The following is a 12,413-nucleotide window of genomic DNA, read 5'->3' on the forward strand; positions in this document are numbered from 1 at the left end:
TGAAAAACAGGATCACTCAAAAGCAGAATTATTTTAAACCTGATGTGGTGTGGTATATTTACAAAGCAGAATTCCTTTCTCACAATCAGTAGAATACACTTTTTATGAAAACTTTGTTCTTTATCGTACTTTAGAAACTTAAAATCTAAGAAAGCTATGAAATAAAGAATAAACAGATTGTCAAGAAAAGCTGAAAACATGATAACAACATTTCCCTTGTAATTAAATACTCTGGAATATTAGGCTTTGTTGGCACATAGTAAGAGAAAAGTAGTTTGTATTACCGAATAGCTGCCACCCCATGGCCGACTTCATGTATCACACCACTGATGAGGATTGCAGAGAAGAAATAGGTCAGCTGGCTGACAGGCAAATTTACACCAGGCACCTGTTCATGTGGGCATGACAACAAAACAAAACACACTAGGTACAAAGACAAATTATTCTGTCTCTAGCCTTGCTGTTCTCACTCAGCTTTCTCAGCCCACCAACACAGTAAGAGCCACTCACACAGCGCTGCTGGTTTGTAACTCCCCTCAGTTTACTCAATATATTTTAAAATACATGGAATATATATTTGTATGTTAAAGATTGAAAAGCTCTCTAGGAGAAAAAGCCTTCACTCTTCCTATTCGGTCCCCACAACCAAGACAGAGTGTGTCCTACTTTATATTAAGCTCCAAAACTTTATAAACATATACGCAGCCTTCAGCTATAATGAGAGAGGCTTGGCACTGTGAGAAGTGGTTTAAATTGTGCTGTAGACAGTCAGCTATTGAGATCCACTCTCCAAATAAGGGAAGGGAAGGGAAGGGAAGGTGTACTGCACTTAAAACATGTGCACTAAAAGTTAAAAAAAAAAAAAAAAGTTACAGCCTTCAACTGGAATTGTCAGTCTCCCCTCTCTCTGTATATAATGTATGAGATCACTCCAAATTTAAAAGATCACAAAAGGATAAGTTCTCTCTATTGTTCAAGTTTTGGCAGTCTACATATGGCAAATTAACATTTAAAACAGCGCTTGCAATGGATATATTATTTTGATGAAGGTATAACATGCATGCCATATTGCTGTGGATTCCCACCACACCTCAGCTCTTCTGAGGAACCATCAGAAGGAGGAACCATCTTCTCTCTCCATGCTCTCCATGCCAGATAGCTGCTCAGTTCTCAGATCTTCTCAGCTGCTGTGGCTGAAGTAGCAAGGCCACACCACTTGAGCTGCTGACATGGGGGGCAGTTCAGTCATCCTGCCTACCCTGCTGCTCTCCCATTTCTAAGTAAGAAATACTGGGGTACTATCAGCTGCAGCATACTTGGAATTAATTGTGCTTCAGTGGGAGAAAAGAGATGCTATAGGCAAAAATTCCTCACCTGCCTCTAAGACTCTTCAAATGACCTCGTTTTACACAAAAAGCTGCAGCTCCTGGCTGCTGTTCCAGCAGCAGATTCAACTGAACAGACCCCAGTCAACTCTACCATTCAGTCCAGCTCATTTTTCAACTATATGCATTTTACTACCCATGCAAAACTCTGCAACAGCTTGATGAGACTAACTTGCTAAAAAAAAAAAAAAATCCTTCAGAGGACCATATTCACTAGTATTATACTGGACCATTTCACAAATTCTGGTCAGACTGTGATCATGACCAAGGAATACTGGCACAACAGTCCTACCTCACTGTATGAAAATAGCTACTATTCACTTGTTAAGCATCCATTGCTGCTATTGAAGCATCAGCTGGTGGCACTAATGGATCACTAAAGTGGTGTTCTCAGTGGCTGTCTGCTCTATATATACAGAAGGACAGACAGCAACAGCAAAAGCCACCATCTTAGTGCCACCCTGAGTGTAGCACATGAGAAATGCTTTTCAGAGCACATGTCAAAGCAAGTTTAAGATACACGTAAAAGGGAAGCTAAATATCATGAAGGATTCATGCAGTAATGTGTGAATAGGCATTGCCATCTTATATTTCATGGTCTTCCAGTAATGCCTTTATTGAAAGATCCTTTCCTAATAGCTGATCTTAGCTGCTTTTGTTAACAGGCAGCCAACACAAGAAGGGGCAGCTACTGAGTTACCTACTGGTGGATAGTTTGAATAAAGTACAGGACTGAAAAAAAATAAGAGAAAAGGTGCAAAAAAAACTTAATAAATGGAATGCAAGCAGAACTGTATTTCCCCTCCCCCAAAACTGAAGGCTAAAGGCTACGCAGATCCATGCCAAACTCTGAAACATAGTTAACAAATTTATTTATTTTTTAAAGAAAGCACCTAACTTTGTCTCTTCCAAGGCAATCAATTGATTATGAAACATACAGATAACTAATTTAAATGAGGAGAAGACTTTCCTCACTTTTTCTTCATTATTTGCAACCTCATTTGGGTCACTTTTTAGAATCAACTTATGCTACCACATTCCCCTCAAACAGAATACCGGAATTCTTTAAAAGCAGAATTATACAACTGAGTACAATTCATTTCAGAAATGAAAGAATAAGGTAGGAAAGAAAGTCAACCACAAGTCAGCTTAGGAGAAGTAATCTCATCCCCATACATATGGCATAACACTATCCCTATAATACCCATCTTTTTCAGTACTGATCTGTCCTTGGTTTGAGTGCAGTGATACTGCCAATATGCAGTTACTGAGGAATCCATTCCACGCTGAAATTGTTCATATTATGCTATACTTCAGCTTCCATAGTTACAGTTCACGCCAGATTACTTCCAAGGGCTCATCTTTATACTTTCCTTTCCTTTATTTATGTCACTTACATAGAAAAGCTGAGTATTGCAAATGATCAGTTTACTCTGGTATCAAAAAAGTGGATAGATCCACTGAATCACAGAATGGCTTGGGTTGGAAGGGACCTTAAAGATCATCTAGTTCCAGCCACCCTACCACGGGCTCAGTAGCCACCCACTAGATCAGGAAATGATCTTGGAGGGGAGGGGAGGGAAGGGAAAAGAAAATGTAAAGGATGTTTTTCTCATTGTGGAATGTAATAAATATACATTCTTAGGATTGACCCTATTTGCAAGTAAATGAGAAATCTTCAGTCTCGTGTTCAATTTGTGCTCTCTTGGACACACAGCAAACCACCAAGACTTCCCACTTGCTCCTGCCTACCTCTAAAGATAATTCAAGTGCAGGTTGTGGACCATATGACCACATTGGCCATACCAGTACTTCTTTCCCAGGTTGTCTCCTTTTCCAGCACATACTGCATTTGCTATATTCACCCTGTATGTGTGAAACAAATCCAAACCATACCAATTGCACTGAATTTGTAGCACATGCTAATGTGAAGGTCTATCCTGTGAGCACGCAATCCCCAATTTCTGTTCACTTGACCGAATATTAAAATAGAACAAAATGGTTGGGTATCACTGCCATATAATAGAAGGCAGAGCAACCTCTGCCTACACATTGTAGTCAGAGAGAATTCTTGGAGAAATAAGGTTAAAACTAAGGTTAAAACTGTTCTAAGTTCAATGCCATTTCTTCTATTACCACCTTACGCATTTTGATGCAAGACATAAAAAAGACAATATTTGCAATCTCTCCCATTCTATAAAATACATTCCTTTCTAAAATAACATTCTATATTGTCATCATCAGAAATCCATGAAACAATAAAATAAATTGTTACCAAGCCTTTGGCTAGATATTGCCAGAAACAGGACCCTCAATTTCATACTGTAAATTAGGCAGAAGTCCTTGAACAATCCAAAAATACGCCATCTCCTCACTAATCTTTGCTTCTACAATAACACAAAGCTCTTTAAAATTCTTTCCCTTCCCACTAATACTTTTATAGTAACAAAGGAAAGAAATTACCTCTCTTCTTGTCAGTTATGGATTAGTTTTGCAAACTTCAAGACCACCATTGCCTCTACTGCTCAGAGAAGGTAAACTCTTACTGCTGTTTTGTATTCTTAGTACTGTGATTGCTGTTTTCTATTCTAGTATAATAACTTAAAGCTTTTCAAAAATCACTAGCCATTTCTCACTTCTGAGAGTATTTAATATGAGATCTTCCACATATTTGCCTTTATTTGTCCTCTCATTTTTTACCACCTCCATCTCACTTTTAAGGTTGATAATAAACCAGCAAATTTTTTATTTAAATGAGTATCAGCAGCTGGGTTATTCTTACATGGGAGAATTTGAGTATTGCATATCTCATTAAGAAGATGGTTAGTATCAGCTCACAACCCTCAAATGAAGACCTGAGGAGAAAACACTTACCACAACTTGCAGCATGCGATCATTCTGGGCTGTTGGTGCCTCAGTCAGCATCTGTGTCAGTGTTTGCATCAGTGTCTTTCCAAGAAGAATCACAGAGCCAAACATAGCAGCTATACCAAACACCATTCCCATGCTGAACCTACAAAACAGACAAATGGTTAAGAAATGCATAGGTGCTAGAATACACTTAACCACATTAGTACAACAGACAAAACAAGTAAGACAAAACTTACCAAGTGCTACTACTTTTCACACATCAACAATGCAGTACAAAAACATTAGCTATAGGAAACTAACAGTGCTAATAGCATATATCAGTAACATAAACTTGTGTAACACTGTCCTTGTTTAATAAATGTTTGACATCCAAATCACATCTCGATTCATTTTCAAATATTTTTATGCTGTTCTTATATATTCTAATCTTTATTCAGTTACCCAATATGAGTAACTTGTCATTAACCATGAACAAAAACATAACTTTACAATGTATAATTTAACATGCTGTACCACACCACCACATATTTAGTGCTGTGGATCAAGTGATGAGGTAGTACACATACATACTTGCATCTTCTTCACCAGCAATAAAAAAATAAACAACATTTACATGAGACTCAAACTTCCTTAAAGAAGAAAAATTAGGAGATACAAATGCAATGCTAGGTTAAAATCAATTACTTTAAAGACATTTTTCCTCTCATCCATTTAATTTATTAAAACCATTATGTTGAAAAACATTTCAATTTAGATCAGCCCATCTAATGGCTGATTTTTATTCATCATTATTATACTTTTACTCTATCATATACTTGAAGGATGTGATAAAATTTATTTTCTAGCTAAAGCATTTCAATTCATTAGCTGTTCTTTTCACAACAGCATAATTGTTCTTTTACCATCCTTAAAAAGGCTTACTGGAAATTAACAAATTTATTTTAATCAATATGTACCTATAACGTTAATTAAATAGAGTGGTATAAACATTATGCTGTAATAAATTATACACAGTAAAAATTGTGATTGACATTGAACTATTTAAAATCAAAGTAAAATCACTCCATGCTAGAGAAACCAACATGAAGCAGAATTCTCTTTCACATCTCTTTGGAGATAGCAATACAGGAAATGAAAATAAATTCAAGCCCTACTCCTTTTTTTTTTTCAGATAGGATAAAGACAGTAGGAAAGCAGTTCAGCAATAATTTCCTAAACCAGTCCAGAAGCATCCATACTAACCACTCTGCTAATTTACCCATTACTAGCAATCTGTGCAATCTTAGCAGGGAAAATAGTAGGTAAGTAAAAGAGAGAATGAGAGCAATGTGCTTCTGATTAGGTATAGTTGCTGAATGCCTGGGAAATGATTGGCAACAGGGGCATGATCAGAGGAAAATTCAATGTACAGTAATGGACAGATCTGGGATATGAGAAGCTGCTTTCACATCTGCGTCTTCACACAGTAACATATGTAACAGCTCTGTATTTAAGAGCTATGAATGGCTCAAACCACAGGTAGAAATACAGTTTACGGATTTCTAGTTTTATAGTATATCCATGTGTAACTTAGCTATGTTATTTTTAGCAGAGGAGATAGACTTATGCTGACACAGTACATTTATGGCTACCATGTTCGTTCAATTTTACTGTTAGTCTACAGTAATAACCAGATTTACCCATTCCACTGCTATGGATAAAAGACATACATATGGTGATAGTTGCTGCCTCTGTACTCATTTGACAGAAAAAAATATCCTGAATGTATACCATAAATACAGAAATCTGGGTTTCCACCTCCCCCAGTTGTAGAACTGCCGGTTGAAGAGCGTTGTTTGCCATCGCATGTGAAAAGGAGAGACACTCAAGCCATAATTCACCAACCAGTCTTCATAAGATGCCTTCAAAGAGCTGGATGACTGCAAAACAATGGAAAGTTAGGTTAACTCAAAAATGTAAGGAAGATTTGTGCTACGTGACGAAGCAGTAAAACAGATCCATTCGTATGTAAAGACAAACATATAACTTCAGGTACATGTAATCAAATCAGAGAATCATAGAATGGCCTGGGTTGAAAAGGACCACAATGATCATCCAGTTTCAACCCCCTGCTATGTGCAGGGTTGCCAACCACCAGACCAGGCTGCCCAGAGCCACATCCAGCCTGGCCTTGAATGCCTCCAGGGATGGGGCATCCACAGCCTCCTTGGGCAACCTGTTCCAGTGTGTCAAAACCCTCTTTGACTCATAGGTGTGAAATATAGTACAAAAAGGTATGCTACTGCTTTGAGTAAATCACTGCAGTCCTAGGATTATGAGAGAGATTGGGTATTCAGTAGTATTTATCAAATAAGATCCTTATTAGCTTTATTACAGTTACATCACTTTGAGTGATTTTTTAACTGTCTGGATAGAAGGCTACAAAAATGAACTTTTATGGTATTTCTTTTCTATATATTTTAGTAAATGCTTTTAAAATTGTAGTAAAGAAAAACACATTCTGTTGGCATCAACTTGTTTCTAATACTGGTAAGATGCGGATCAGTAGTGGGAGTATCCTTAGCAAAGGTGAAAATGAGGTCTACTTTTCAATCACAGAGTACTACTGAAGAGACTTGAAATACATGGTCATACTACCAAAAAGGCAGAAGGACTTTAAAATTACCAACCTGTTCTGCAATTGCAATTTCACTGATAATTTTACAGCTTTTCAAGATACTGTTGGTACACCTTCCTAATAGTTCCAAAGACTTCTCCTTATATTTGTCTTTGTAATGAATGCAACCTATGGACTGTATAATTAATACCTTATTGCATTATTACCCAGTATTATGAATGAACAGTAGCAGTTTTGCAACTGCTATTTTATAATATACGGTCCTGGTTTTCTCAATAGTCCTTCCTCAGCCTGCTTTCTGGAAGATAGTATTAGAAAGCCAAAGGACAGCTTTCCCTAGAGGTTAAAAGAGAAATTTGTAGCTGAGGAAAAGTGTATCAGAGCAGAAGTGTGTCTAACATAACCCAGACGAGTCTTCAGAGCTGTCTGAATGATAGCATTGCTCCTGAGTTTCCCTGTGAGAAGTAGAAGATGTCAGGAACGTGCAGTTCACAAGAGACTCCCCTGCGCCCCTAGATGGATCTTCACAGGTTCCTGGCTGCCTTCCATGGTTCTTGAAACAAATTTAGAACTTGCCAAGTTCCTTGCACTACTTCTGGCCTTCTGTGGTGGTGGCAGGAAACAAGCAGGGTGTCGTATCTTCTACAACCATACTCACAGCTTTTCTCATTTTGTTGAATTAATAACAACGTACACTAAAATTTACTAAACTAAAAAAATAGTTCAAGTAACAGCCCTCCATGTTATTCTTTCTACTCGTATGTTTCTGTGTAACTTCCATCTACAACTTGATTGATTTTAGTCATATTTTTGTTCAGTCAGCTGAGGACAACCACAGAAATTTTTGTTGTAATGTATCCCCTAGTCAATACCGGTCAGTCATTCCCTACAACACTGCTAAGTTTACTATCCACAACCACATCAGCATTTGCTAGCCTACTTTTAATAGAGGAGACGACAAAGAATATCACACTTTTACAAATAACACTTAGGCCAGAGAAGCAAAGAAAAATGCCTTCTCATATAATGTATCTGGTAATTAAGAACAAAAGTCTGCATGACATTAAATACATCTGACATGAGAAATCATCTTTTACAAATTCAGTAAACATATGCAACCCATTCAGTTCACACAGGATAAAAAACAAAACAAAACAACAACAAAACAAAAACAAACAGAAAAAAACAATCCCAAACACTCTGAAACCTAAGCAAACAAAAACCACCCAACCAAAAAAGAAACAAATAAACAAGCATTATAATCAAAAATAGAGATCTGGTACTTCAAAAATATCTGTTCTCTTAACCACATACAAAAACATCAACCACATTTCCCCTAGAATTTCCACTAATGCATCCCTTCAAATTCATTCTAACCAAACCACAGCCCTTCTCTACTAGCAAGGCATAAACAAATTAGCAGCTCTTAATGAGAAATGCAGGATTCTTGAATAATACATTTGCAAAGAGACACAAAAAACAACTTTGGTTTGTAAATGATATTCATAATCACTAAATGACAGCATCCCTTGAAACAAGTTACTACATTCTTTTCAAAGCGTATTAAAAAGCTCTACACAAACTTTTGCTCCTTCTGTTCTGAGTCCAATGATCACAACATTACGACACGCACCATCTTGCCCTGGTATGAGGTGTGTTATTACCCTTTGTTTCATCTCAATCCTCCTCCACAGACCTGGGTTCAGCTTCTCTAACTTGAACTCTAAGTGATCTCTGCTACATTAATTTTACTATAAAAGCGATACCCTTTTTATTTATGCAACCTTTCAAATTAATGACCGCCTACTAAATACTCCAGGAGCTCCATAAATATCTGCCAGCAAGCAGGAGCCCTTAACATTCTTTTGTGCTGACAAAGGCTGTTCAAGAGCCCTAGACCATTTCAGCTTCCTGACCTTAAAAGCTGAAGGCTCACCTCGACTGAATGGGCCTAAAACATTTTTTATTTCTGATATCAGAAGGAGGGACAACCTTCTACCCTTTTCACATCACTGGTCCTTCAGGCAAATAGGATGACTTAGCATGCTGGGGAGCAGCAATTCAGGGGCCTGCTTAAGTGACACCTTTTTGTAAGATCCAGCCTTCACCAGGAAGCTTTCTTATTTATCAGTGGTTCAAATGAAGAGCAGCAAGAGGAATTTTCCAGAACCCAGCTTGAGTCATTGTTGATTTGCTAACACAAATGTACCTTGTAGTTCAAGCAATATTAGGTGAGTTTATTTGTGCAAAATGTCATTTATACACATAGCTCTGCCTTTCATATTACAGAATCCCAAAGAGTGAGACTGTCTAACAGAAACACTTGAAATCTGAACAAAAATAATAAGAGATCAAATTAAGCAAGAGACATTGCACGTCTAAAATGTTTACAGAATAAACATCAAGTTACAGCCCATATCCTCTTGCCCAAAACACTATCAGCATAATGAACAGAAAAGCACTCCAGAAGTACTTTTCACTCATGTTCTGTATGTTCTTTTCATGCGCTTACACTGAAAGAGACTGGAGGTCTAGGCTGTTTGCTACAGTTGCCAGCAGTTCAGAGTTAACAGTGTGTTTGGAGATTTAGAGTACTAGCAATAAAACAAACATGAGTTTCCTAATTACATAAATCTGGTTATTTAATCCATAATTTATTTTGGCTGTGGTACTTGAAACTTAACAGATCTACCAGCAAGATCAACTGAAACCCAGCAGCTCCCACATACTTCCAGACGATTAATAACCATTGATAACTTGTAGCTAAAGCATCAAAGTTACAATTTAACTCCTGGACATTCCTGCTTGCAAGAGCATTCCTGGCATTCCCCTTTCTTTCTCAATATGAAGTAGATACTAAGTTGCCCCCAAACAATGTAGATATTTTTTTCTCCTTTGCTGCGTCTAGTTCTTAGAGAAGAACTGGCCCTTTTTACTTACAAAAAAGGAATTATTTTAAGCTCTAATTCTGAAAGAAAATCTTCCAAATCTCAGATATACAAATGGGTCTCAGCACCATGCTGTAAGAGTCTGCTACGTGAATTCAGTGATTGCTTTGCAGCCCAAGATTTTTCATCAAACACAAAGCTGCCACCAGAAGAACATCAGCTTGCTGACTGATCTTCCTGATGGTTTTTAAAGTGTCTCACTCACTCAGGAGCACGTTCTTCTTGTGTTCAGCCAACTCTCTAATGTGTTTCCAAGCAATGTTGTGCTTGTTACCAAATATAGCCTTGATATATTTAACATAGACATAATATAGCCTCGATGCATTAAAATCTGAAGATTAAAATGTACAGATTAATATTTGACAACTAGTGGCTCTCACCGTCGATTGTGTTTGTAAGATCCAGCCTTTGCTGAGTTTGCTTTACGACAATTAGCGGCAGGGGGAGCTACTTAATTTTCCAAGGGTCCTCACCAGCTAAAATAGCTTTCCTTATAACATTTTTCCCCGTGTTTCACACCAGTGACAAAACGAACATCTGTTACTTTGATACTGCTAGGCCCTATCCGTACTTGGTAGAAACAGAGCAGTTCCTGGACTGTAGCATCAATTTCAAAAAGCATGAGAATTCTAAATGGAACCTTTCGTTTTATATTTTCCTCGTATTTCTTGTGCCACCGCACCTCATAGTAGGAACAGCGGGGCAGCGCTGTGGGCCCGGCGGCCTGAGGCAGCCCTTAACTTTGATTGGCGGGACAGCGCGGGTAGCTTCAAGTTTGCAGGGCCCGCGCAGGGGAGCGGCGGCCCCTCGCGGGCGAGGCGCGGACCGTGGCCGGCCCCCGAGGAGGGAGGGGAGGCGGGGAGGCCGCTGGCTGGCGGCGGTGACGGATTCCGTCGACCCAGAAGGGGTAGCGGGGGGAGGGGAGAGGAGAGGAGAGGAGAGGAGAGGAGCGGCGCTGCTGACCCGCCTAAGGGCTCCCGGTGGGCTTTGCGCCCACAGCCCTCACCTTGAGCAGAGTATCCGCCAGGTAGATGGCGCACCAGCCCCCCAACACGCACACCACCACCGGGATCGGGATCATTGTGGCAGTTCAGCCGGCGGTTGCGGCGGCTCACGAGGAGGAACCTCTCGGAACTAAACCTGCCCCGGAACCTTTCTCCATCGGTTGCATTGTCCGCACGGACACTTCCGGGATCCGTATCGAGATTGGGCAGGCGACGCCGTGACGTCACGGCACTGGGGGAGTGCGGGGATACGTTGTTCCGCCCAGCGATGCGCGTGCGCAGAGAGGCGCAGAAAGCAGAGAGGCCGTCCGTCCCGCTCGTGCTGAACCCGGGCATGACCGCACCTGCGCGATTGGCTCGGGATGGGGTGGGAGGGGCAATACCGAAGGAGACCCCGGCATGCCCCGCCTTGCCTTAGGGTTGGCGTCCCGTCTGTGTCGCTTTCGCAATGGTCAGGAGCGTGGTGTGTCATGAGGTCACACCTTCAGAACTCACGTCTTTAACTCAAACCTTGAGCGCTAAAGGCAAACAAGTACAAAGCAAAGAGTAAGGACAAGTGATGCTTATTAGCCTGTACAAATGGTGACATTTGACCTCTTTCCCCCCAACCCCCCAATCTTCCCCCCCCCCCCCCAAACTGGATAAACAAAAACCACTGTTATGCTCTCAATTATCCCGTTATTTCTAAAAAGTTCTTTTTAGCAATGAGGACACCAGTGCTGGGGGAGCCCTTTGCAGTTTGTGGTTTCCAGTTCACCTTTCCCTGTGTGCAGCAGATATATTTGGCCTCTGTCAGCACTCAGGACACATCTACTAAAAAAAACTCACTCACTTGGCTCTTCAGCTCTGATGTGTTGGTCTGTGGGTTCACAGGCTGAGCTGTGGAACAGCTGGGAGTTCATAATCAATCACAATAGTCAATCATAGTCAATCACAATCTGTATTTTCCACACAGAAAGCTTTGCAGCAGTTGTGTTTTCAAGAGCTCTACCAGTGTCTGTGCTTTGAATCCAACAATAAGCTAAGCCTTCCCTTTGCTAGAGTTTAAATGTTTTAATGCTGTTTTTCAGTCAGTTTATCAGTAATTTCCAGCTCCTTCTGTGTTCTGCACACGTATTGCTTCATTCTGTCCTTCCCAAAGCGATCTGCTGAGAGTTTTCCTTGCTCCTATCATCAGGAAGAGCACCTCAGCTCCGAGTTCCTGGGCTCTTTCCTGCTCCCTTTCTTTTTACTGATAACGTGACATTGTCAGGGAGCTGATACACAGGAGATGGGTAGGCCAAGCATTCGAGGGAACACTAAATCTAGATTTTAGAATCATAGAATCATAGAACAGCCTGGGTTGAAAAGGACCACAATGATCATCTAGTTTCAACCCCCTTGGTGTGTCGCCAGCCACTACACCAGACTGCCCAAAGCCACATCCAGCCTGACCTTGCAAATTTTATTGTAAGGTAGAGTCCAGCTCTGACCAGTCACAAGGGACTGGCCATTGCAGGGGCAAAGGAGAGCTGGTAATAGACTTTTGGCCTCTCTTGTCTTCTGCTGAATTTGTCTTCCCTCTCGAGCTGGAGGTGCTTTTCCCACA

General features: G+C 40.1%; 1 protein-coding gene across 3 annotated transcripts in view; it reads right to left on the reverse strand.

The window, feature by feature from the left end:
* Positions 1-10,979, reverse strand: part of MBTPS2 (membrane bound transcription factor peptidase, site 2) — a 33,898-nt gene extending 22,919 nt beyond the window's left edge. For all 3 annotated transcript variants that reach the window (XM_042809719.1, XM_042809718.1, XM_042809720.1), the window contains exons 1-4: positions 10,828-10,979; positions 6,027-6,175; positions 4,260-4,398; positions 285-388 (exon numbers count right to left, since the gene is read on the reverse strand). In XM_042809719.1, coding sequence (XP_042665653.1) covers positions 285-388; positions 4,260-4,398; positions 6,027-6,175; positions 10,828-10,902 — 467 coding nt within the window. In that variant the 5' untranslated portion in view covers positions 10,903-10,979. The remainder of the gene's footprint in view (positions 1-284; positions 389-4,259; positions 4,399-6,026; positions 6,176-10,827) is intronic.
* Positions 10,980-12,413: the final 1,434 nt, after the last annotated feature.

This window comes from Centrocercus urophasianus, unplaced genomic scaffold, assembly GCF_019232065.1.
Source record: "Centrocercus urophasianus isolate 14NV4802_14NV808 unplaced genomic scaffold, USGS_Curo_1.0 seq_12, whole genome shotgun sequence".
NCBI lineage: Eukaryota > Metazoa > Chordata > Aves > Galliformes > Phasianidae > Centrocercus > Centrocercus urophasianus.